General features: G+C 44.4%; 1 protein-coding gene across 1 annotated transcript in view; it reads left to right on the top strand.

Annotated features, from left to right (window-relative positions):
* Nucleotides 1-26,893, top strand: part of TMEM131L (transmembrane 131 like) — a 161,843-nt gene extending 134,950 nt beyond the window's left edge. The window contains exons 26-35 of the mRNA XM_041738377.1: nt 2,698-2,846; nt 12,334-12,458; nt 15,174-15,340; nt 16,389-16,577; nt 19,171-19,249; nt 20,044-20,126; nt 21,196-21,316; nt 22,529-22,620; nt 24,855-24,994; nt 25,735-26,893. Coding sequence (XP_041594311.1) covers nt 2,698-2,846; nt 12,334-12,458; nt 15,174-15,340; nt 16,389-16,577; nt 19,171-19,249; nt 20,044-20,126; nt 21,196-21,316; nt 22,529-22,620; nt 24,855-24,994; nt 25,735-26,010 — 1,421 coding nt within the window. The 3' untranslated portion in view covers nt 26,011-26,893. The remainder of the gene's footprint in view (nt 1-2,697; nt 2,847-12,333; nt 12,459-15,173; nt 15,341-16,388; nt 16,578-19,170; nt 19,250-20,043; nt 20,127-21,195; nt 21,317-22,528; nt 22,621-24,854; nt 24,995-25,734) is intronic.
* The last annotated feature ends 275 nt before the right edge of the window (nt 26,894-27,168 follow it).

The raw sequence follows: 27,168 nt of genomic DNA, 5'->3' as shown, positions 1-27,168 counted from the left end.
AGCCTTATGTGTCACATAAATGATCTTTTAAATATGCCTCTTTTCAAATGTTTAATTTTTTATTTGTACGATCAAAATTCTAGATCTGAATTATTTTCATCATAGAGTTAAAGAGTAACGGACTCTGGAATTAAGGCTAAAGATAAGCAGCTGGCCTCGGCACTACAGAAGAGGAATAGTGACTAAATTATTTTATTGCTTTCTGTTTATAATAATGTAAAGGAGAATACATTTTTAAATATAATAATACCCAAACCTTGGAATTAACAATACTTGAAAGATTTCACTGAATTCAATAGATATGTCCATTTTACTGGTCTCATTTACTTATAGATACTAATAACTTGAAGATTAGCAGTTTACTCAGCATATACTGTGATTGGATTTGATACCATAAAAGTTTAAGCAGGATTCTGGTGAATTCATGTGTTCCTTGTTTTATTTGCTTTTTATCTTTGTGGCTCAAACACTGACTCTGTGAGATGGGTGTAAGGAAGTTGTGTAACACTGTAAGTCAGCATGCTCAATAAGATGACATGGATTGGCTCCATGTATTAAGTGAAGAATGTACTTATGAAATTTCTAAATTCTTAGATATTTTCATGCTAGAATTTGTCAAAGACTTAATGAAGAACTTGTTATTAGAATTCCTTTTACTATTTGTCCTGATTGCCAGCCCCACAGAAGGCATTACTGAGAGTCTGTGCTTTACTACTTTTGGGGGTAGTTCAGCGGTGGATATTAAGTTTGGATCCTTCCTGAGAAAGTCTGATGACGGATACTTTTAGTGCTGTTCTTACCTGAAGAAAACTTAAGGGAATCCATTTTCTTGTGAATCAAGACTCTAGGAAAGTTAGTGGCACGTTTTGGGGGGAGAATGTATGCGTTCTGTTTCATACATATGGTTTCCAGAATCCAAAATGATGTCCTTATGTATGATTTCTTTTCCTGTTTTGGACCCTGCCTCTTTTGCTCTCAGCTCTTTCCTTTACCACTTCATCATGGTGGATATTTTCCTCTGTACATGTCTTAACACCCAGTCTGTGTCATAGAGGAATTAATGCTCCTTGGTGTTTTTATAGTTATGTAATATTATTTACACAATATTCCGTTAACAGAATAAAAGTATGCTTGCTTGTCGGTGTTATTTGTAAAATGTGTGTATCCTGCTTTGAGTGAGATCAGCTTCAGAGTTTCAGAATCAGAGAGGATTTGACTGCTTCTTTCATTTTGTGGGCAGAGACCTTCCCTGCCCCAGGTCCCCAAGCAGGGCCAGCCAGATTGGAGCCTCTGCTGAAGGCTGGTCAGGCATGCATCTCCCCGGAGCCTGCAGCCTGCTTTGCTGTGAAATCTTTGCACTGTGGTCATCTAAACTTTCCCAGATTGCAAAGATATGGTAAGGGATTCTCTGTTAAAGAAAAAAGGAGAAAGTGTTGAAATAATTGGTTTCATATTAGGACACAGGCCAGTTATTGTGGGGTTGAAGTTGATTTGACTTTATTTTGACATAAAGGATAGAAGAAGAAATACACTTAGGAATGAAATCACTTGAAAGAAAAGTGGAAGAGTTGTGTTTTCAGGTGAGGTTTCTACCAGCACCAGCTTTTGCCACACGGTTCACCTGTTGCTCATTTTCAGCATGGAGGTGCTGGGTACTGGGGGCAGGTAGACACCAACTATGGGAGGAGGACCTGCCCTGAAACAGGTCATGTGTTTTTGGGGTGAACTTTTCCATTTATAGGTCTTCCATTTTCATCTTTTAACGGTCAGGGTAGGCAGAGAAGGTGGTGTTTGCATTTTATAAAGAAACTGAAGAAGCTTAGGCAGTTTGAGATTGACTTTGAAAGCTAATTAGTAGCTGAGTCATGACTAGAAGACAAGTCCTTAACCTCTGTCTCTCCCTTCCCCAATTTTTAAAAAGATCGTGGTAAAATAGAACATAAAGTTTACCGTTTTCATTATAAAAGCTCAGCATCGTTAAGTACATTCACACTATTGTACAGCCATCACCATCATCCATTTTCAGAACCTTTTCATCATCCCAAAAAGAAACTCTGTACCCATTGAACAGTAAGTATCTATATTCCCTCCCCTAGCCCCTGGTGACCACCATTCTACTCTTCATCTCTATGAATTTGAGGACTCTAGCTCCCTCAAACAAGTAGAATCATGCAATGTTTATCTTTTGGGGACTGGTTTATTTCATTCAGCATAATGTCTTCTGAGATCATCCGTGTTGTTACATGTATCAGAATCACCTTCATTTCCCATCTCAGTCATTTTTGAGTGTACAATTCAGTAGTAGTAAGTATATTCACAGTGTTGTGCACTGATTCATTCCTCTTTGAGGCTGAGTGGTATTCCAGTATATGTATACCACGTTTTCCTTGTTTTTCTCTCCATCCGCCTGCAGACACTGGGGTTGGTTCTACCTTTTGGCTGTTATGAATGATGCTGCTATGAATAATAGGGTACCTCCTCACCTTTTTTCATTGAACTCTTTTAAAGACTGCTTGTAGAACTCTTAATGTAAACACTGGTAAACTGGTAAATGCATTTCTAGAGTATCGTGAATATCAGAAACAATCAAGACTAGATCTCACTAAATTAGATTGTTTGGTGTAGGAAAGAGATTTAACTATGGGAACATGAATGGAAATAATTAGCTAGAGATTCAATCATTTTTATTTATTCAAGGGAATAACCAGCAAGTGCCTGTCAAGAATGAAGTAGATAACTGTGAAACTTTGAAGAAGGTTGACACAAAGTCTTCCTCAGAAAAGAAGATTCACAAAGCATCTAAAGAAGACATATGTTTTGAGAAACAGGATGTTCCTCCAGTCGAGGTCTGTATTCCATTTTCTCTTGCCTATCAGTACAAAACCCATTTTTAGGGCTTAGATGGCAAATATGTGTCCAGTAACTGTACATGTGTATTTCATACCTTTCAAAGGGGGCTAGTTATCATGCATTTGAATCTGCATTTATAATTTGTGAGTTGAGGTGTTTGGAAAGTTTTATTTATCTTCTAATTATATACGAGATATTAAAATAATTTATAGTAACATCAGATAGCTCTTGTTCTCAAGGGAAGCAGTCCTTAAGCAAATGGGTTAAGGTAAAGATGGTGGAGTAGAAGCAGATCACCTGTCTCTTCTCTCCAATTGTTGTCCAACATCCATTTTAGGGTCTATTCTTGCTGAGTTGGAACCATAAGCCAAAATCCACAGGAGAGGGATGCGTATCTAGCTTGCTTCAGTGGGCCCTCATACAACAGAACCCAGAAGAGAACACGTAGTTGCATGCTGTCCTGGCAAGCTTGCTCTCTTCCTATCAGTGTAGGCTAATGAAAATCATCTGGAGAGCACAATTGAACCCTGTAACTCATAGGTGAAAGCAGATAGGTCCACGATAAACGCGGGAAAGGTATTTAGGAGAATTTACCTACTTTACATCAGAACAGAAGTATTCATGTGTCAGTATAAGCCCAGTGAAAAAAATCAGCATTCTGACTATGCAGATACATACCATGTACTACGTGCAGGTACACACACACATGTACACACACACTAAAAATGAATGAAAGGAATAGAACATGGAAGTCAGGTAAAAATCCTAATCTAGAAGAAAATATATCTGGAGACCAGAAGGAAACTCTTTACACTATAGATAATGAACTCAATAAAATAAGAGCTTTTTTTTAAGAAAAAATTTTTTTTATATATTTGAGAGAGAGCAAGTGAGCTTGTAGAGGGAGAGAGAGAGAGAGAGAGAGAGAAAGAGAGAAGCAGACTCCCCACTGAGGAGGGAACCCGATGCAAGGCTCGGTCCCAGGACCCCAGGATCATGACTTGAGCTGAAGGCAGATGTTTAACTGACTGAGCCACACAGGGACCCCCAAATAAGAGCTTTTTTAAAAAAGAAAATTAATGGGATGCCTGGGTGGCGCAGTGGTTGAGTGTCTGCCTTTGGTTCAGGGCGTGATCCCAGGATCCGGGATCGAGGCCTGCATCGGGTTCCTTGCATCTTCCTTGCATCAGAGCCTGCTTCTCCCTCTGCCTGTGTCTCTGCCTGCCTCTCTCCCTCTCTCTCTCTCTCTCTCTCTCTGTCTCATGAATAAAAATCTTTAAAAATAAAAATATATAAGTAAATAAAGGGAAATTAATATATTTATAAAGCTAAGTCAGTGAATGAAGACCCAAATGACATTACGCAGAGAGCTGCCAAAAATAGAATTACTGATGCTGAGAAAGACTTTGAGATAATCCAAATGAGTATGAAGGAAAAAACTGAAGAGCTGGAAGCATTTAGATACGGGACAAAGGAAGACAAAGCAGCCCAATGTAAGAATAATGAGTGTTGAAGTAAATGGCCCAGCAAATGGATCTGAAAGGTACTCAGAGATGTAATAGAAGAAAATTTTCCTGATACGAGGGAAGAATTAAATTTATAGAATGAAAGAGCACACTGTATACCAGGAAAAACTGACACATAATAATGGACATAGGCACAGCCTATGATCTTAAAGCATAAAGAATGGAGAAACACCAACTCAGGCTTGCCTCAGACTTTGTAGAAACATTGAATGCCAGGGAACAGTCATATCATTAAGAGAATAAACATATGAACAAGAACATTCCAGCCAAGCTGACACTCAAGTACAAAGGCAGTGGACAGACATCCTTAAACACAGTGAACTCATCATGAATCTTTCTGAAAAAATGAAGTTAATGAAATGTAGCCAACCAAGATACAAGTAAAAACAAAGACCCAGGAGTACAGAAGCTGTGTCAACAGTCTGTTGTTGAGATTTCTATCCATTTTATATCCAGGATTAAGACTGAACAGTTGGCAATCATAATTGCAGTACAGATTGCATCTATTAAAACTCTAATAAAGCAAAAAGGTAACATAATCTGCAAAAAACGGGAGAAGTATTGAATGGTAGGTGACAACCAGTTTTAATTTTATTTTTCTTGGTAGAGAGTCAACGCTATGTAAAACAACGTGTCATTTAATAGGGTGACAACTTAGGAGAATATCTTTCACAGTCTTTTTCTTAACCTTAGAGAGATCCTTAAGGAATTAATACATCATGTGGAGGCTAAACAATGATTTGAAAATTGGCAGTTCCCTGGGTTAAACTTCAGTTTTTTATGTCAAATTCAAATAAAACCGAACCTTTAATTTTTATATAAAAAAATACATCTTCATTGTGCTCGCTATGGCAGCACATATACTAAAAAAAAATAATACATCGTCCCAATGTTATACATTATTCCCATCATCTCTCTTGCCATCCTGATGTGTCTGTAGGTTCATAGATGGTAAAAACAAGCTTTTACAAATAATCCATGGCAGGCCGTGGTTTTTCTGCGTGGTTGAATTTGGGGTGGTTTTTTCTTCTTTATATTTCTGTATTTTTGCTTAAACTTTATAACAAACAGGATTTTTTCCTTTAAATAACGTGAAAATGATGCAAAATATATATATACTAGACATTCCATACTGGGAATTTGCAGTCTTTTAAAAGGACAGGATATTTCTAAGTAGCCAAGTGCCCTAATCAGTATACAGTGGAAGGGATTTCAGAGAGTGAGAAGTCAGTGTAGCCTGCAGCAGGCATAGGAACCACTGAGTCCCACAGCATAATGGGGAGCCGGAGGAAATCATCTCTGGGAAGAGACCCAGTCAGGAATGGGAAGTAATGGAAGGGAGGAGCGAGAGTCCCTCCAGGTGGTGAAGGCATGGCACACCAATTCAAAGTTTAGACTTTCTCCCCTAGATCTCAGCTAGAAGCACAAACAGGAACGAGGTGAGCACAGCAGTGAGAAAGTGATGATGCCCGTAGAGCGTGGTTGGTTGCCCACTAAGGAACTTCACAGTCAGGTTGTCAAAAGCATATCTGTCCAAACAGAAGGTCTTTTTGGAGGATTTGGCTTGAGGATGGCCAGTTTGAGGGGACTCTGCTGCAAATGATGGGGAGCTAGGGAAGGTTTCTGAGCTGGGGGGTGAGCAGAGCGTAAATCACAAGTGGGAAACAGCCTGTAGACTGATTTTCTTGGAGGTCATTATTGAATATTTTTCAGTTCAGGTTGACAAAGATGGGTAGAAAGTCTATTACAGAGATTATAAAGTGTAGGTTAGTAAATGCTTAAATGAAGATGTGAATAATGCATTTTTGGAGGGTCAGTGTGAATGTTTTGAAGGCTGGGCTGGAGAGAGCACAAATGGACACCAGCTCTCTTCTAACAAGGAGGCTCTCACTCTCCTGGGAGGTGTGACACGAGGCTGCGTTTGGGCAGGAGCAAGGGGGAAGGACAGGGTGAGGAGGTAAGAGTTTAGAGGAAAAACTACCAGAATTTCCCTATTCCTAATTGCATAAAGGAGAGGAGCTATCTTTTCTTATATAACCATTTGTTTAAAAAAAAAAAAAAAGCTCCAAGGTCGTAATGAGAAGATGGGGAATTCTGATGTACGCAGTGAATTCATTTTTATGTTTATCAAAGCAGTGTTGCATGTTTTTTTTTAAAGATTTTATTTTTTCATGACAGAGGCAGAGCCATAGGCAGAGGGAGAAGCAGGCTCCCTGTGGGGAGCCCCATGCAGGACTCGATCCCAGGACCCCGGGATCATAGGCAGATGCTCCACCACCGAGCCACCCAGGTGCCCCTGCAGTGTTGCATATTAAGAGCATGGAGTGTGCAGCCAGACTTCTTGGGTTTGAATCCCGGTCGTCATTTATTTGCTCTATAGCATCAGGCAAGTTAGTTAAATGGCAGTTTCCTCATGTGACAAATGGGGTAGTAACAGTGGGCCTCCGTGCTGGGGCTGAGGCTGGCTGAGCCAGCACGGGAAGGGCTTAGAGGAGCGCGCTCACCAAGTGCCGACGAGTGGTTGGTACAAAGGACAGGACGGCGTGTGACCACATCTGGCAGTGGGAAGGGCCGAACTGGGGCTCATGTGATGACTCGGGCCTGGAGCTCGAGATTTGGAAGCTGTACCTGTTGGAGCTGGAGGGCGACGCTGAATTCTCGGAGGTGTGTGTGCACCCAGAAGAGCCGGGCCTGCGGGCGAGCCTGCGGTGGCGGTGCAGCTGCAGGTGGCCCGAGCGTGCGGTATGGCAGACGCACAGAACTCGAGGCCAGAAGACTAAGCTGGGCCACGGGCCGTGCTTTCAGGAGCAGAGATGAAGTCATTGGATTTGAGGCAGGAGGGAATGGGTGAAATGAAAAATTGAGCCGTGGCAGCCTCTTGCCAAGGGCTTCAGGACTTCATGTTGCCCTGCAGCGAGACCGAAACCAACGCTGAGATGGGATGACTCAGTGGCTGCGCAGCCGGCATGCGGGCGGGGCAGCTGGAACTGCTGCCAAGTCCCGCCGTCTGAGGGCCACAGGAGGAGGTGGCTCCCAGGAGCTGTGCTGCGTGGGGCTGCTGCTGCTGGCACCCATCTGCTACGTATAGGTGCCATTTCTGGATTGCAGACTGCGTGCCAGCCCCCGTGCCAGCCCCAGCCCTCTACGCTCGGCCCCTTGCTTATTTTATGGCAGTTTTCATAATTTATTCCTGTTGTTTTCTCTGTGTATCTTCACCATTCCATCTTGGAGGGCACAGGCCTTGCCTTTTTTCTCTCCATCCCGGGAGCTCAGATGTCGCTTGTGCAACAGTGCCAGGGGTCATGTAAGCTGCTCCTTCCTCTTCTGGTCTGGGAGCCTGTGTAAGAGAGACATGTGCGTCTGAGGATGGCGGCCAGCTCCACAGGAAGGCCGCAGGGAGCTGGAGAATCTGGGGGGGACCATGGTCTATTAACTTTTTTTTTTTTTTTTTGCTGTCTCCGTGACTCACTCCCAGTTTTGCAAAGCTCTTCTTTAAAACCCTGCGAGTGTACTTTCCGTTTCATTGTTCGTTTGGAGAAATCGTTCTCAATAAACACATCCCCAAGGGCAGTACTCAGTGTTTGTTTTTCTTGTACATTCTTAGGGCCTAACTTTGCAGCTTAGAAAATTGTATAAATCTGTCTATAGTACATGGGGAACATTCCTCTCGATTTATTGGCAAAGAAGGTTGAAGCCCAGATTTGAGAGCTGCAAACTAAATTTTAACCCTAGCCCTGCTGTGTTTTTTTTAGCAGACTTTTTTCCCCTTAGAAAAGGAATTCATGATTATTATAAAAAGGGAGAGAAAAGTCTATACAAAATGAACTACTTTGTACATATTTCTGTATTCTATTTCTTTTTTATGCAACTTTTTAAAAAAAACTCAGGACCATCATTATGTATATGTAGCATTGTTAATAATGTCGTAATTCCAAATTTTCTCATGTTCAGAACAAGGGGAACTTTGTTTTCAGCGGTTATATAACATTCCATCATTTAGCTATGCCCTAATCCTAAACCGTTCCCTTGCGGTTGGCCATTAAAGTTATTTACAGCTTTTTGGTTTCACAAATAGGACTATGATGAACTATATTGTTCTCAAGTCTTCCCTGTATACCTGGTATATCTTTGTTAGAGATTTCTGGAAGTAGAATTATAGAGTATCGTTATGTGTGCCCCAGATTGCTTTCCAGAAAAGTGGTCCTGATTCACGTTGACATGGATGCTATAGGACAACACTGGCTTCCGCAGCTCCTGCCAGCACCATGTTTCTTGCAAAGTCTTAGCATGATAGGGAACTGTTTTGTTTTTCATTTCAATATGTGTTTTTTCCTAGGGAAAAGTGAGCACTTCCCTTCATTTCCTTTTTGGGTAAAATTCTGAAAAACAGGTAAAAAAAAAAATCATCCATCCGGGACGCTTGGGTGGCTCAGTGGTTGAGGGGCTGCCTTCCGCTCAGGGCATGATCCTGGAGTTCTGCTCAGGGTGTGATCCTGGAGTTCAGGGATTGGGATTGGGATGAGTCCCGTGTTGTGTCCGTCCTCCCCCACCCCCCATATCGGGCTCCCAGCAGGGAGCCTGCTTCTCCCTCTGCCTATGTCTCTGCCTCTCTTTGTGTGTTTCTCACGAATGTGTAAATAAAATCTTTAAAAGTAAATAAATCATCTATCCAAAATCCTACCCCTGAAATCCATCCATCCATCCATCCTTCCTTCCTTCTTTTTTTTTTTTTAAGTAAATTTGGAAGTGAATGACTCCCCCAGCACCACTCGTGGGGCTCAGAGACAGACGCTGTTAATGGTACTCTGCCTCCCTGTGCTCTCCCCCCAGCTCTCTCCTGGTGTCTACAGGCAGAAACAGGCAACGTAAACACACTCGTGTTTTTTTTTTTTTTTTAATTTTTTTTATTTATCTATGATAGTCACAGAGAGATAGAGAGAGAGGCAGAGACACAGGCAGAGGGAGAAGCAGGCTCCATGCACCGGGAGCCCGACGTGGGATTCGATCCCGGGTCTCCAGGATCGCGCCCTGGGCCAAAGGCAGGCGCCAAACCGCTGCGCCACCCAGGGATCCCTACACTCGTGTTTTTTAAAACCAGCAACGAAAGATGAGGTACATACTGGTCTGTAATTTGCCTTTCCTGAAAACACTTTATTAAATATTTTGGATGGAGTCTTCATGGTTTTTAGCCTCTTATATTTCTTCTGTGAATTTGCATTTCACATGCTTTGCCCACTTTTCTGTTGCACGTGTTCTTATTTTCCTTGAGAACATATGGCACGGTATTGACTCTACCTATCAAACAATGTGTTTGGTTTTTTTTTCTTAGTCTGCCCTTATTTTTTATTTGCTGTTACTTTTGTACAGCAGCTTAAAGAACGTTTTGTGGAGTTAGTCTGTGATTTCTCTTCTTTGATTTCTTTGCTTTTATAAAAGTTTAGAAATCTTTTTATTTGCCTACCCTGTAATCAGTGAAATTTTCCCTTCTGTCAGGAATGTCAGAGAACTTCTCTGGTTCAAGTAATTCAATAATGTGATAATAGGCATGTCTTCTATAAAGTGCTTGCTCTGTGTCAGGTCACTGACAGATGACCTCCTCACAACAGCCTGTTGAGGATGACGCAGGAAATTGAGGCAGAGAGAAGCTAAGTAACTTGCTGAGGATCACACAGCCAGTAAAAAGCGTGGAGTGAGATTCAAATCAGGCCATTTGGCCTCAAGAGCTGTGATCTCACTTGCAACTCTACATGGACTCTTTCCCTGGTTGGCACTGCCTCCCTCTGTGTGTGACACTCTCTCCGCCAGAAAGCCAAGAGCCAGATTGTCCTTTTATTCCCGCTCTCACATCTTGACAAGTCTGTTGCTTTGAGTGTCTGGTTTCCTCCCCTGCCCCCCACCATCTGCTGCGTCCTGTGCTGGCCTGTTCTCCCCAAGCTGGACTGGGGCCCTTCCTCTTCACGGCTGTTCTTTCCTCCCTCCCCCTTCTCTCTCACACACACACACACACACACACACACACACACACACACAGGCAGGCCATTCATTGGTTTTTCATTCCTCAATATGTCCTCTATCTCTTCCCTCTTTTGTCTACACCCTCTTTCAGTCCCTGACCCCCACCCCCACCCCACTTTGTTTGCTCATGGATGCTGCTTCCTGCTCATTTCACTCACCTGAGTCCCGCGTGCAAAGCACTCTCCTGGTCATCACTAGCCAATACTCAGAGAGAGTGACTGTGCCTCCGACCACCCACTCCCACGTCTCTGTCTCTATAGTCCCTCTTGTTTGCACAGGATGAAGCTCTGACCAGATTGAGTGGAGGGAGACAGCCAAGTGTCAGTGTGACTACTGACCAGTTCACTGTCTCTGACCCAACTTAGAGACAGATCCCTTCTTTGTTTGTGACTCTGGAGGGGCAGAAAGACTAGCTGTGTTGAGAAACCTTTCTTGGCCCAAGGAGAGGGGAATTCTTTTCTCCTCCGAAGCTAGAAATAAGCAGGGAACAGTACATGAATAAATACGGTATATAGCTAATGTTTAACTTTGGATAATATCTGATCTTATGTTGTTAATGTGTTTGTTTAGCATCAAACATAAGCAGTTAGCATTAAGATCCTGTGAGGTAGGGCTTTGTGTGTTTAACTTGTGTTTTTAAAATGCCTTCAGAATCAGAAAAAAAAGTTAATACATATTTATTGGGGGAGAAACTAAAGGTTATCAAGAAAAAAAACACAAAAATCCCATTATCCCACCACATATATAGTTATGATTTTATTTTATTTCTAGTATTAGTTTATTATAGTAAGCCTGCGGCTTTAATAGATACATGAGGCTTTCAGTACCCCAGATGTGTAACATGTAGGCATTTAAAACCTTTTATCTTTCTTCTTCCAAGTCCTGTGTGTCAGTCAAGTGTATGTTAGAAACTCATGATTTCCTTCTCTGATTTCTGGACCAGCCTTCTCAAAAAAAGGTAAAATGAGCCAGTCTTCATTCTTTATGAATTGTGAATCCTAAAGGTCAACAGGAAGAGGACTCTCTGAGCGAGGGAGGGGATTTGCCTCTGTGAAGTCTCTGAAGGATGCATTTTTCAAGCCCTAGGGTCTCCATTTGTGAGCTCTATACCACCTCCCACATGCATGCAGATAGTGCCTCTGCTTTAAAGAGGCAGAGTGTTAGAAGGAAGAGAAAGAGTGTAAGGGACTTTGAAGGCAGGAGCTACTGCAGAATGTTAACAGGCAGGGGAATCCCCTCCCCTTGGGCAGATTAACAGATTTAGCCTAATGTACAAAAGGAAAAGACCCAAATTAAAAAATGATTACATATGTATATATGTAATATATATTATATATATTAAATATGTATTTATATATCTGTGTATTTATATACATACATATATATAATTTATAGATATGTATTTCGTGCTAAATTAAGTTTTTCGAAACCACATTTAAAACATCAAGCATATTCTTATTTACAAAAGCTTGAACTATGTGGCACACTCAGTGGAGACTGGCTGTCCTCCTAAAGGTTTTCTGTAAACAAATAGAAACATAAATACACAAATTATTCCTACATTGGGTTTTTACATGATTTTTCTTCAGTAGTAATTCATGTGAATTGCACATACCAAATTAACAGGTGAACGTTGGAGAATTTATTGCTGCTGAAGTTAACAGCAAGCTGACCCTAAATTGCTAACAGATGTTTTTCCTTTTTAGCCCCTTTGGAATTTTATAGGCAACAATTGTTTCTTCTTTTTGCAGAGATTGAGGGAGGTAGAGCAAAAGGGAAATGAAAACAGGAGATTGAGAAATGCATGTCTCCATTTTCACCAGTGTTGGAGCATTCTGAATTCATATGGAGTTGATCTTCAAAAGCTGGGGGGAAAAAAAGTCTTTTAAATGTATATTTAGTCACTTTAAAGCTTCATTTCAGATTTCTCTTTTCTCTTTAGCAAGAAGATCCTTATAAGAAGAAGAAGCTTCAGGAGAAAAAGGAAGGAAATTTACAAAATTTAAGTTGGAATAAAAATCGAACATGTAGAAAAAACAAGAAACGGGGTGCTGCTCAGGTCTTGAGGTGTGTAATTTTTACAACCCCTTTAAAATGTTCATCTGTTTTTACCCTCTAATTTTATACTTAGCTATTATCTTTAAATCTTCTTTTTGTTATGTTGGATACCAAGAATAGAATATTGACATAAAAGCATGTTATTAAAATTGATATATATTCTGGTTATGTTTTCATTTATTTTGTTAAAATACCTTAAAGTGAATAGATTTTTTGTGTGTGTTCTTACTTTAAAAGGTGTTCAAAGCTATGGCAAGTTTTAAAGAAAAAGCGTAAAACATCCCCTGTGCCAGGCCCTTCTTTTCTGTGAAGTGCAGAAGCATTTGTGGGCAGGTGACAGAACAGCTGGGTGCTGGCAGGCCCCCCAGCTTTCCCCTCCCCCACGTGGGGTCCTATAGTGAAAGAGAATAGTCATCATTCACAGAACGAAGGTTCAGTCCTGCAGAAGCTAGGTTCTTACGTGTCTGGAAAGTGAGGTGTCTAGACACTGTGTGTCTTGCTGAAAGCCCCAGAATTTAAGTGGCAGGCCCAGAACTGGTATTCTCCTTTGGAAACCTTGCTTCCTGAGGTCACTTTAATCTCTCTGAGCTTTCATTTTGTTATCAGTAAAATGAAGGCACTGGATAGTGTTTTTGTGGAAATCCCATGTTTTTTCAACAGGTCAGTAGTGTGTACATTTTTTTTTAAGATTTTATTTATTAGAGAGAGAGCATGAGAGAGGGGAGGGGCAGCGGGAGAGGGAGAAGCAGCCCCCCCACCCCCCCTAGCAGTCTCAGTCCCAGGACCCTGAGGTCATGAAGGCAGCCTCTTGCTGGACTGAGCTACCCCGGTGCCCCAGTAGTGCATGCGTTCTGACTCCAGATCCACACGGTGACCTAGTCTCTGAATTATGTATATGTGCTGCCGAGCAAGCACTAGTCTCTGAATTTTGATTGCTTGGGTTAGACTTCTAAACACCCAACATGTGCCCAAGCTGAGAGCCTCCAGTAGAGATGCTTTCTCCTGCCTTTTCCTCCCTAAGTCCATGGATGGAGCTTTTCAGGTGTCCCTCGCACTAACAGTGCCTCCGTCAAGGACCCTAGTTGTACTTAGGAACCAATTCCGGCTCCCTGACTCCTATTTGTGACTGTCTTTGAGCGGGAGAGGGTGGGGTATAATTAAACCCTACCCCCTGGGCTTTAAAGCCTGTTTCCTCCTGAGTAATCCCTGCATCTTCACCCACTCTGGCTTTTCCTTCTTTTGAGTGCTGGCATCTGGGGATTTCTTTCTTGTGAGCTCAGCTAGGTATTTGTATGTTTTTCTGCCAGATTGTTCTGTAGTGGCTCCAAATCTTCGTGTGGAAGGGGCTCCACCTTGCTGCGGTTCTGCTTGTTGTTGGAAGGGGGCTCGGCCTACATTGAGGCCAGGGCCTCGGGACGGGAAGCACACACGTTGCAGTTTACGGTGTGTGTCCCTAGGTCCCTGAGGGCTTGCAATCTGGAGCTCAGAGCCGGTGATTCAGCGTCGTAGCAGCTCCCCGGCATTGTCACATGTACTCCGCTGGAGAAGGCTCAGGCAGTTCCAAGGTCCCTAGCTCTCACACTGAGCAAACCGCAAAATACAAACATGAAAAAAGAACAGACTTGTGGTTTGTTTGCTAATACCAAATACTAATTGTTGGTAATTCTTTTTATTTAGGCTAAATTATTTAAAAACTGCATTGTGGCATCTTGTAGAAAGGAAAGTTACACCTCATATTCCTTTTACATGTATTTTAAAAAAAATTGACTTAGATTACTCTAAAGTATTGTATTTTCCTAATATGAACATACAGGAAGATAGAAAATTTGAGTAGAATTTCACCAATTAAAAGTGTCATGGTATACTTCTACAAGCAGATTTCTGACATGCTAAAAAAGTTGTTAAAATAGAACTTTAGCTTGTAGCTATTCAGAATGTTTTGATCACATGATGCTTAAGAAGTAGGTGGTTGTCAGATTGTTTCCTTGGCTCTTCCTTCTGTTGTACTCTTTACCTTGAGTAGTCAGAAACCAGTGGAATCATGTGCTGCAGGTCACATATTTTGTCATCTTAACGGGCATCCTACAAACCTGCATGAAGTATTGAAACTGGACCATGTGACTAGCCATCTGCGGACTCCTGTGGCGTTCTGTTTCACCATTTCTGTTTCGCCACTTACAAAACCATTACCGTTCTTTCCCCAAGGAGTCTAGTAGATGTTATCTACTAGAACTCCTTGGGAAAAGAACCTTAAATACATGGCACATCGTAGTCACTCAGCAAATGTTTGCTGAATGAATGGATGAGAAAAGATGTAACATTCAGTACCTTCCCCCAGACACCAAGGAGTAGGTTCATCTATTGAGAATCCTATATCATGCTAAATCCAAGGAAGATGAGCCAAGAATCTTGGGTTCTGGTTCTGAATTTGCCACTTAGGAGATGATGGAGGGACTCATTTAACCTTGTGGAGTTTTATTCCTATCACTGTGAACTAGGAAGTAGGTTAAATGAGCTCCAAATCGACTGTAGTTCTAACAGCAAAATCTTTGTCTTTTTGACATCCCTCTCTTGGTGTCTTCTCCCCCAAAACCCCAAGAACAGAGGTCTCAAGTTGTCTCAGGTTCATGTTTTCACCTTTAATAAGTCTCATGGAAAGCAAGAATGGATGATGGATGATAACGTCTGGATGTGATTTTGTGTGTGTGTGTCTGGTTCTTCTAGGCCTTCTGAACAGAGTGAATTAAAACTTGTGTGCAATGAATTTGAAAGGTCTGAGTTGAACAGTGGCATCGATGTAAGAAACTGGTGTGTACAAGAAAGTCCTGGAGAAATTTGTAAAACAGATGGCGGCATAGGAGGCAGCTTACCTGCTGCACAGGGAGAGGCAGGTATGTAACCACATTGGGCTATGACTCGTGCTTCTCTTGGAATCTTTGGTTCCTCCAGGAAGTATCCAGGGTAAAGAAATGGGGTCGTAATGAGATTATCACTTGACAGGCAACTTCGCTTCCTAAAGTCCGAGTGGAAAGCTATCAGGATGAGACTGGAAACCTGAGATTCTTTTGAACCTGGGCAGGCTTCTGGTGTTGCTCGCTCATCCCTTCCCTTAGAACCTGGCCATTCTCAGCTCTCCCCACGTGGAGTGCTGAAGGAACAGGGGTTGCTTACTCTGGGGGATAGCCAGGTGAGAAGAGTGTTCTCCTCCCACACCTGAGCCAGGGAGTTCCTGCAGAGCCAGGCGGTTGTCCCAGCTGCTGGCTAGTGTCTCAGGGAGTGGGGGGTGGAGGGCACCCAAAGCTAGGTCCAGGTGGGGCAGAGGATAGCGGGAGGCTCATGGGCCATTGAAGTTGGCTGTACATGAGGGGGATGGGGTGTGGGAGTTGTAATCCTCCCACCGGCCAACACCCGTGTTCGCAGACACTCATCGGCATCCGTGTGCACAAACTAGCAGAGTTAATGAGCTTCTCTCTCCACCCTCTCATGCATTCCCTTAATGCACATGTTGCTTTTTGGTCATATTGGAGATTTGTTCCATTCACACATAAATAATATTTTGAAGCTCCTAGAGGATATCTTAATAAAAGAGGGGAGGACATTACCTATAAATTTCCAGCTGTTGGAGTAGCCTGTTTTCTTCCCAGGACTGTTTATTTCCAGAACCATTGGCAGATTGCGGTAATCAGTGGTCTTGACTGACTGAGCCCCGGACGAGTGTCAGGTCCATCCCGTAGGCAGAGTAGACGTAGCTCATCTCCTGTTTCTTCAAGTCCCATCGTTGGTTTCAGTTCACTTCTTTCTTCTCCCTGGATGAGCAGAGGTAGCCGACCCTGAAGCTGAACCCGGCCTTCTTCATAATTTCACTTCTCCCTTTGATGAGACATAGCATCAGGTTGAAAATCGTTCAGATGAAATGCGACTTGTCTCTCTGCCCTGCAGAGGGTTACTGCCAGAAGCCTGGGAAGAAGTGCGTGGAGAAGTCTTGCTCCGATTCCAGCTCAGACTGCGGCAGCTCGTCGGGCAGCGTGCGGGCCAGCCGGGGCAGCTGGGGCAGCTGGAGCAGCAGCAGCAGCAGCTCCGACGGGGACAAGAAGCCTGTGGTGGGCCCTCAGCACTTCCTGCCAGCTGGTGAGTCCTGGGGGGACACCCCAGCCCTGGAGAGCGGCCCTCCCTCCCAGCCTGCCTCCTGCCCCACAGCAGCCACCACCACCACTGCCACTGCCACCGTCGTGCCCAGTACAAGGCCTGGATGTGCCATCCAGTGCCTGGAGCACACGCAGGACTGCCAATGGGAGTGTTTACTTAGCTTTGGGTTTCATTCACTCTCTTGATTTTTTTTTTCCTTCCTTTTTCTTCCCTCTCCACCCTACCCTGTCATCATCATCATCATCATCATCATCATTGTAATGTCTGTCTTTGAAGCAGTTTAAAGACTTCCACACTTATTTTATTACTTGCACGTTTTTATTATGGTAAAATATATATATAACAGGATTTACTTTTTTTTTTTTTTGGATTTACCATTTTTAAGTGTGTACCGTTCAGTGGCCTTAAGAACACTACTCTTGTGTAACCATAACCATCACCCATTCCCCAAATCTTCTCATCAGCCCAAACAGGCTCCATACCTTTAAACAACAGCTGTCCATTCTCCACTCCCCCAGCCCCTGGACGCCTCTCCTCTACTTCCCATCTTGATCAATTTTACTACACTAGCATCTGAGTGGAGTCACGTGAACTGTCATTTTGTGTCTGGCTTATTTTGCTTAGCGTAACTTCTTCAGGGTTCACCTTTTTCACCTTTTTAAGGCCAAATAATATTCCATTGCGCACACACACACACACACACACACACACACACACAACTGCATTTTGATTATCCATTCATCTGTTGGTGACCACTTGGGTTGTTTCCACCTTCTGGCTCTTGTGAATAATACTACTAATGAACACTGTGGCCCTCTCTTGTTTTTGAGAGATTTGAAGATTTGGGAAAGGTTGAAGAATTAACTTACTTTTGTTATATTTACTCTCGTTTTTTTTTTTTTTTTTTGGTTTTTTTTTTTAATAATGCCTTAGAGTCCGTCCTACTTTTGCCGCCTAAAGAGAATCACCGTCCACTGTTGTGAACTTGGTGTGCATCCTTTTAGTCCATGTTTTATTTTACATTCATATGTCCATCAACAAAGTGTAGAATGTTTGTTTCTAACTTACGTGAAGGAAATCATACTTCAGTATATCATTCTGCATCCTGCTGCTTTCACTAGGTGGTTTTTTAAGCTGCATGCCTATGTAAAGATGGAGTTCATTCCTTTTCACTGTTATTGTTAACATAGTAAACTCAGTCTTTATGTAAGGAAACTGTGGTGAGATTGAGGTGCTCACACATGTGAGGCCTTTGTTCACCGGTCACACTCCATCCACTTCCCCACAGCCTTGAGAGAAAGGGCCAGTGTCCCTGGGCCCGTCTGAAGGGTTAGGCCCCGGGCTCAGAGAATTTGGCAGCTTGTTCCACACCCCAGTTTGCTCACCAGGGGCTCGGGCTTGAACCCCGTCTCCTCCCTGAGACAGGCTGCTTCAGGCCAGACCCCTTCAGCGGCTTCCAGGCTGTCCTCTTCTCTGTCTCCTGTCAGCCGTGAGACCTATAAAAAAAGGCCCTTTCTGAGAGACCAGAGCACCAGTAGCCATAAAAACCTACACAAAGCACCGTGTGTCTTCAGACTGTTTCATTATCAGCCCCCTGCCAAGGAGCCTTTGAGACACTGTTTTCTTAATGACCGCTATAAAATTTTAATATCACTGATATGCACTGTTTATTACTGTGTACTGAGCTTCGGGCCTAAGAAGATAAGATCTTCTCAAGTCCCGACAAACACAGCCGTCCTGCTCCCTCTGGGGGACACTGTCACCTGCATAGAGACACACACAAGCTCACATGAAGGCAGGCAGGCCCCTGTGCTTTGACAGCGGGGATGCATTTGGCCCGAGGAGGCTTGGTTTTCGCAGCCTCCATCCACCGCTGAAGACAAAGTTTGCCTGACAATGTTAATTCAAGATTTTGAAAAATCAGTACTTAGTAACAAAAAAAATAGAAGTGCAGCTTTTGCCGACAGGAGCAAGATGATAAAAATGGTTGACGGTGCTGCTAGACAGTGGCGTGTATGTAGTTTATAAGTTGTTGGAGGGTTATGGACTTCCAGGAAAAAGTCCCCAGTATAATTAATGGTGTAACAGACCATAAAGGCAAAGTACCTATGAATTTTACACATATGCGTACACATAGAAGAGATTATAAGGAAACATACCTAACGTTGAATGGCAGTGTAATTGTAGGTACCTCCTGTTTTTCTTCTCTAATGTTTATAGTCACAATTTCCTACAATGTTACTTTTATAAACTGCGGGGGTCTATTTATATAGCAAGATTTCTTTTATCAGAAAAATCCCTGTGAGAAAGTTACATAATATTAATGGTTTCAGCTTTTTTCCCCCGTAATTGAAACACTGTTAATCCAAAATTCGTAAATTTAAATGTTGGGTTTTAGTAAGTTTTTGATGAAAAGATAAATATAATAGAGATTTTTTTAAGAATAAAATTACTGAATGTGAAAATCAGTTACAAGTGAGAACTGAATTGCTAATTGGGCCTTAGTGATATTAGCAATCTGTACAGTTGAATTACCCTCTAAAACCTTGTGATACTTTTTTTTGCTTTTATGTAGGAGACAGTGTTTCACAAAATGACTTTCCTTCAGAAGCTCCCATCTCCTTGAATCTTTCTCATAACATCTGCAATCCCACGTAAGTTTAACTTCCTAACTTTCGCAGTGTTTAAGGTACTGCTTTTTCTGTCGCTGTGCTGCAGGTGATTTGCACTTTGCACTTGATTCTGCAGGTGGAAGTAGGAAGACTTTTTAAGGATGAGAGAAAAGAAAATCCAATTTTGCTAATAATTTAGAAAGTAGAATCCTTCCCAGTAAACATGTTTCAGGTGGGCACGTCTCTGGGGTCCCCATCGGTGCCTGTGGTATAGCCACATTAGAACATACCCCATTTCTGGGGCAGCTGGCGGGGGGGCTCAGTCGGGTAAGCATCTATCTGCCTTCGACTCGTCATGGTCCTGGGGTCCTGGGATTGAGCCCCACATCAGCTCCATTGGGCTCCATGCAGTAGGAGCCTGCGGTTTGCCTCAGTTAAACTTATTTTGTTGTTTACTAAAAAAAAAAAAAAAGAAAGAAAGAAGAAGGAAGGAAGGAAGGAAAGGAAAGAAAAGAAAGAAGAAGGAAGGAAGGAAGAAAAGAAAAGAAAAGAGAAAAGAAAGAAAAGAAAAGAAAGAAAAGAAAAGAAAAGAAAAAAAGAAAAGAAAAGAAAAAAGAAAAGAAAAAAGAAAAAAAGAAAAGAAAAGAAGGCTTTGCTGGGTCTTGGAAATTTGATATGCCTCAACCAACCCCTTTCTGGCTGTGTGCCTTTGTGTCTCTAGTATTTATGTGTCTTGGGGGGAGGACTCGTGCAAAACTCAGACATGATTGAACAAACATGGTGTGTCCTTGTACAGAAGGTGTCAGCAGATCTTCATTTTCTCCCTTTCTCCACAGGAACATGAATAATCTCCCACAATATGCAGAACCTCCCTGTCCCAGCCTTCCTGCCGGGCCTGCGGGTGTTGAGGAAGATAAAGGTGAGGTGCAGACTCTTGGTCCAGGCAGGGGTTCCTACACATCGCAGGCCAGGGAGCTTACGAAGATGAGCAGGTTGGGTGGGGCTGGGTCCTGCCAGGGCCCTCTTGTCCGAGACACATCACTGGGCTTCCGTGCATTCAGAAGGCACCTGCCCTCTGCACCAGCGTCATCAGGGGACTCTGACTCAGGCTACCCCCTCCTCGTAGCCAAGGCACAGGTGTGCAGGGGGCTGCCGCTGTGTTTAGTCCACCTTTTCCTCCTGCGGTGACAGAAAAGTAGAGGCAGTAGCGAGCCCTGGTTGGAGAGCATGCCATGGGTGAGGTTCCAAGGCCTTAGCCCACTTCCCCTGCCCTCTCCGCATCCTTCGTACCTCCCACGTCTTAGAAGCCCCTTAACCTGGCCTGGCAGCCTCGGTGACCAGCCTGGCTCCTGGACCAGGCCTGAGACCAGGTGGGGAGGATGGCGGCCCAAGGGCATGGAAATGGGGTGGGTGGGAAGGAAACCCAAACCCGCTGCCACCCAGTGTCTCCCTGTAGGAGGTTAATTCCAGTCTCCCTCATATTTCTTCTCCAGTTCTCTTTGTTACCCCTTATTGTCCTTGTCTTGTGTTCTTGTCCTGTTTTCTTCTAGTGTTTGCTCCCCACATGGCTAGCGAGGGCCAGGGATTGTGGCAAGATAAGCCTGATGTTCACTCCCCATGGCATCACTGAGCTCTAATAGGAGTACTGCTTTTGCTTATATGAATTACGCTAGATTTGAAAACTGCTCTGTACTTGGGGGCCAACTTTGAAAGCACAGACTTCTGTGCTGTTCTTTGGATATGTTTTGGATTTGCTCTTGTTGAGCTGTCAGTGGAACAATGGCATTCTCCTTAGACCCCGCCTTTCTGCTTTATATCCTGAAAGTATATCCCAAAAGGAGTTGCGGAAGGCAGAAGCAGTCAGCATGTGTGGGTGACTTTCCAGGAGTGTTTTCTAGAAAGAGACAAGGGAAGTTGAGCTGGTCCTGCAGGAAGGGAGGGCTGAGGGGGGCAAAGGGTAGACTGAAAAGCCTTGTTCTTGTCCTTAGGTCTTTACCCACCTGGAGACCTCTGGCCCACGCAGCCCGTGTGTGTGACGAGCAACTTCAACTGCGCCGTGGAGAACAGCATGCCTGGCGTGATGCAGGGCCCGGCCCCCGTGCATAATAGGTATGGAATCTCTTCTCTGATCACTGCCTTGTTCCGCCTAAGAGCTTGCAGTGGGGAATTTGAGTTCAGTCTGTGAGGCAGGCCTTCCAAAACTGGGGACCAGCCTACCTTCCCCAGTGCACCTTAGCTGGATGTTTCCAGTTGCCTTTTGGAGTTGCATTGTGAGGTCTTAGAAACCAACAAAGCATGGGTAGGAGAAACATGAAGGGAAATAAAAGTAACATAGCTGGGACCCCAGCATTATTTTCCTCCTTAAGTTGAAGAGATGATCTGTTAATAGAGGCCCATTTGGAAAGACAGTCACTCATAGTTCCCACCACCTACCAGAGCAGAGATTTCCATTTTCCTGTGGCAGTCATCACGAACACATTTAAAATATTAAGAAAGGGGGCACCTGGGTGACTCCTGGGTGGTGGTTGAGCATCTGCCTTTTGCTCAGGTTGTGATCCCGAGGTTCTGGGATCCAGTCTTGGATCACGCTCCCCTCAGGGAGCCTGCTTCTCTCTCTGCCTGTGTCTCTGCCTCTGTGTGTCTCTCATGAATAAATAAATAAAATCTTAAAAAAAAAATACAATGTTAAGAAAGATCAGATAGTTTGAGTATTAAAAAAATAGTTACACTATAACAGTTTCTTGAATTTGCTCCTGGATGTTACTGTCATTCAGGAATGGAAACATGAGAAGATGTTGGCATCTCTGTTTAATCACAGAATCCATTTGAAGTTTTCTAGTTTGGTTCAGTGTATTATGGTGCTGTTTACTTTCTTCCCTGTATAACGAGAATTCAGTTTGTAATTGTGATCGATGTATCTGTTGCGAATCAGTCTCAACACTTGTGGTCCCTGAGATGAATGCTGTCCCTGCTCCAGCTGAGGGGGCAGGTGTCATAGCAGCGCCTCCGCCTCCGGGGGTTGGCTCAGACCCCCAGACTCTTCCGGAGTGCTCCTAACCCCCGCACTGGACTCTGTCTCGGATTAGACTCTCGCTGGCCAGGTTGTGAAGGTCGGCCTTGCAGGACAAGGTGGAGAGCATTCCCTTGGAGGTCTTTGATCCCAAGACTTGAGAAAGTACATCTTTTCTTTCCCAAAAGGGGGGTGGAGTTGGGGGGGGATTCACAGTGATTAGGATGCTGGGCAATAACATCGTTTTCCTCTTTCTGTACTTGATCTTTTGACCTCCTGTTTCTGAAACCAGACCTCTTGTTTTTTTGTAGCAGTTTCATTGATTGGAGCGCGACCTGTGAAGGCCAGTTCCCCAGTGTGTACTGTCCATTGGAACTGAACGATTATAATGCCTTTCCGGAAGGTAAAAGCTGTTCGAGCAATCCCAGTGCCATTCTTTTACTCTCATGAAAGTCAAAGCAGGAAGTCTGTGGACCTGAGGCACGAACTGCAGAAGAACGTACCTTGTAAAAGACAACTTGGATATAATTGACAAACATTAGTTTCAGGTGCAGGGCATAACACGGGACGGGACGTGATGGCTCCAGTAAGTCTAGTTACCAGCCATCCCCGTACATTGTTACAGGTGTTCTCTCTTTTGAGGGAACCTTTTAACATCTCTTAGCAAGGTACAAAACAAGAACACAACATGATGCTGTTAACTCTAGCCCCCAGGACCTCACATGCTGTCTCCAGGCTTGATTCGTCTTATCACAGGGAGCTTATAGCTCTCGAGCAGCTTCACCCAATTTGCATACACCCCATTCCCCTCCCCCCGACCCCTGCCTCTGACGACCACCTGTCTGTTCTCTGTATACATGGGCTTGGTTTTTTGTTGTCCTTTGTTTGTTTGTTAAGGATGTGCCTTTGAAAACAAAACAGATGAACACAGAGGAAGGGAAGGGAAAAATAAGACAAAAATCAGGGAGACAAACCATAAGAGACTCTTAACCATAGACTGAGGGTTGCTGGAGGGGAGGTGGGTGGGGGTTGACTGAGTGATGGGCATGAAGGAGGGCAGGTGATGGAATGAGCAACTGATGAATCACTAAATTCTAATAATAGAAGCTAATAATAAATGTTAATTAAATTGAAATCTTTTTAAAAAAAGATTGCACCTTTAACAATGAGAACCTGTGAGAGTAGTTCCTGTTGTGCATGCCCGCCGCGGATAATTGTACGTGGCCTCAAAAACCCCTCTCCACCTGGCTGACGGGGGCCTTCTGCACATAACGCTCGCCTACATAGTCCTTCACACATGGTAGACCTGGGGCGTTTGGATGTCTGTGGCCCTAAGATCCTAGATTATCCTGGGAGGCCGAGGTGTTAGGTGTTTGCTGTGCTCCTTAGGGCAGCCAAGTCCCCTGTGAAGCTTGCCCCTACCAGGACCTGACTGCTGCCTGGGGCCGTGTCACGGAAGGACGGTCGCAGCAGAGCTGGGAGGGGAAATAGCGGACGCCTGGGCGCGGGCAGTGGTAAGGACGGTGGTAGGAGCTGCGAGGTCTGACAGGCCGCAGAGTGTTCTTACCCATTCCAGTCTGATCCTGATTTCTCGCAGTGGCCTCCCTTCCGGGGCAGACGCCAGGGGTCTAAGCAGATGTACTTAAGGGGACTTGGGCCACGCCTTGCTCCGCGCCAGCCACAGGGGGGTGCTGTGGTGACTTTCTCCTGGCCTTGCGAGGCTGTGTCTATTACAGGGCACCCCGATGTCCGGATGTCCGCGCTGCGCTTTACAGGCCGATGACACCGCCCCCCCCCCCCCAACTATTGTCAGATAGTAGCCTCTCACTATGTCACAGTGTCGCTCCTTCACCTCAGCTCATCTCCGCTCATCTCCTCACCGAGGCTGTTTATTACCTCACAGGATCACAGGATATTTTGAGAGGGAAATAAAAAGAGGGCAGGTTTGCATAACTTCTATTACAGTACGTTATGGTTTCTCCATTTTATGAGTTCTTTATAACTAATCATAAATTTATAAATTAAACTTCATTTCTAACTTACAAATTAAACTTCAGCTTGATTTATAGATGAAACTTGAGCACAGGTGTTTATGCATAGGAAGGAAACCTAACGTACGTAGGGTTCACTAGTAGCCATGGCTTCAGGCATCCACTGGGGTCTTGGGACATACCTCCCGTGGACAAGGCGGGGGACAGCTGTACCTTCCTACTTAGCTAAGAAGTGCTGGTTTCCTATTGCTTTTGTCAGTCCACGTGGAATGTGTGCAGGAAGCTGAGGTGGGCGTGACGGGTAATAAAGGCAAACGTTGAGGACTGCTAAGAATCTGGACACAATTGGAATCTATAGTAGTGCTTATTGGAAAGCTTCCCATCAAATTGTCAAATACAGAAAAGTCAAGGCCAGAGGAAGACCTTCGTCACTGAGGGCTTCCTAGGTAGTGTGTCTGATAAATAGTTTTAACCTTGAGAACAACAGCGTAACGGCCCGCCTGGTCCCCACGGGGTGAGCGTGTACACCTGTCTTTAACTCGTCGGTATAGTTTAAGCCTTGAAAGCTTTGGGCCTGTGAGTGAGAATTCAGATCTCGCCTGCCGTAAAAACGTTTACCTATATTGTTGTTTTCCCTTCTTTGTAGAAAACATGAATTACCCCAATGGCTTCCCTTGTCCTGCCGAAATTCAGACAGACTTTTTGGATCACACCTCTCCATCTACCTGGAGCCCCCCACCCAACATGCCTACTGCCTGGGGACATGCCGGTCTCCTCAATTCTCCGGTCAGTGACCTTGGGCAGCTCCGAGTTCTTTCTGGTGCTTGTTTCCTTAACTTTAGCGTTGGGTTCAGATCGGCCAAGGCCTGTTTCCTTGAGGTCTCAGAAGCCAGGCTAACCACCCTCTGGGGGAACCTAACCCATAGTCAGACAGATGGGGGCTTGCGGACATTGGCAGGCTAGTCACCCTGAATGAGAGACACCCCAGATGACACTGAGGAACGATGGTGTGTAGATAAGATCGAATCTGGACCAGGAAACCTTCCGTGTTTATGTGGCCCTGCTGATCTTTTCATCTGTGCTCAGAGATGAACACGAGTCCCAGGAAGGTCAGTCAGTGGTCAGTGACTGGGTCCCGAGGGCTTCCTGCCTGTCAGCACCCTTCTGAGCCTGAAAGCCCCGTGCCTTCTCCCTCTCACATCCACTCAAGGCACTTCTTACAGATCGAGGGCGTTTGGCCTAGGGGTCCTTCCTTGGGTTGAAAATGAGTTTATCCAGCTAGGTGAGGATTTCACAACCCTCTGTTTGAGAAAAGTGGCATTGAGGCAACCCAGAGGATTGAGAATAGTTTACTGACTTCCAGGTGACTTGAATTGGCATCACTGTGGTGTCCACTGGTGTGCATTCAACCTTGATGTTGCCTTTCCAAGAAGGTTTCTGGTTTGGTTTGTTTTTGTTTTTGTTTTTGAAGGCTTCTGTTTTTAAAAAAATTTTCTTTTTTTTCCCCTTCCTCATGTACACTTCAGCCCTACCTCACGAGCACCCGAAGCTTGTCTCCAATGTCTGGACTTTTTGGTTCCATCTGGGCCCCACAAAGTGATGTATATGAAAATTGCTGCCCCATTAATCCCGCCACGGAACATTCAACTCACATGGAAAACCAGGCTGTCATGTGCAAGGAATACTACCCAGGGTTTAACCCGTTTCGTGCCTATATGAACCTGGACATATGGACTACCACGGCAAATAGGAATGCAAGCTTCCCACTATCCAGAGACTCGAGCTACTGTGGGAATGTGTGAAAAGGAATTTGATTTTTAAATAATGTGAATAAAGAGGTTTGTGTTTTCATTACTAGCGTACTGGTTGTTGAGATAGAGTATGACATTGGTGGATATTTTGGCACTTTTATATGAAAATAAATTTTTTTAATGAAATCTGGGTGCTCTATTTTTTCTTAACCCACTACAAATCATCGGTAGAAGCTTAAGCATCCCTATGTCATAACTTCATAACTTGTGTATCAGCCTCGCTAAATGCTTTAAATTGGAACAAGGGGAATTTCTAAGAAGGTAAGAGTTGAGAAAGAAGTGGCTGCTCTGGTTCTCCTCCTTGGGCATCAGACTCCCTTCCTCCTCCCACCCCCCAGGAACTTTGGAAATGACCTTTTTCTGGCGACATTGCCAGAAATTCTGATTGAACTGCCCCTTGGCTCAGGCAGGCAGGATTTTGCTTCAAGCTCTGCGTTGATGGTGCAGCGCAGCCCGTGTTGAGAGCTGCTGGCCGGGAACCCTGCTGAGCAGCTTGCCCACTTGCCCGGATGGAGCCTGCTCAGGGTGGAGGGTGGCTCTTTCCCGTCCTGGTGGCCACGGCTGCTGGGTGAAGCAGAGAGCCTAGAGCTCTTCTGCTGGTTCGGGAGAGCTGGAGTGTTCCTGCCCCCATCGTGCCAGTGTGAGGGCAACAAGGGCAGCGGGGACGTCCTGGTAAGTGTTGGTCTCCCCCTGAGCGGGCAGGCTTACTCCAAGTATAAAAACCCAGGGGAGTTTGGTAGCCGAAGCATGTTTGCCACACCGGTCTGTATCTGCTTGTCAGTGGTTTTAGAGATCCCTGATGGTGGAATTATCTGTGTGCATGTGTAAACTTTGGAACATTTTTAACTTTTAATAAAAGTGTCATAGTTTTCCATTTTGTCTTGTCTTTATTGGAAATTCAGTAGGAGAGAGGTTTGAGTGGAGTGCTGGGTATGCCTGCTGCGAATTTCCCTTTGCCGTGGCTGTCGGGGGGCCTGGGACGAGGAGGGCAGGTGTACCAGAATCCTGGGACCGCCTTTCTGTAAGGAGTGCCTCCAAGCATGCACAGCTGCTAGAAACTACTCAGGTTGCCCCAGTTAGGCTCCTTCACCATGTTAGAAACCTGGGTGGCTCAGTGGTTGAGCGTCTGCCTTCGGCCCAGGGCGTGAT

The sequence above is a fragment of the Vulpes lagopus genome, chromosome 23 (assembly GCF_018345385.1).
Source record: "Vulpes lagopus strain Blue_001 chromosome 23, ASM1834538v1, whole genome shotgun sequence".
NCBI lineage: Eukaryota > Metazoa > Chordata > Mammalia > Carnivora > Canidae > Vulpes > Vulpes lagopus.
This window is presented reverse-complemented; position numbering and strand designations above follow the sequence as displayed.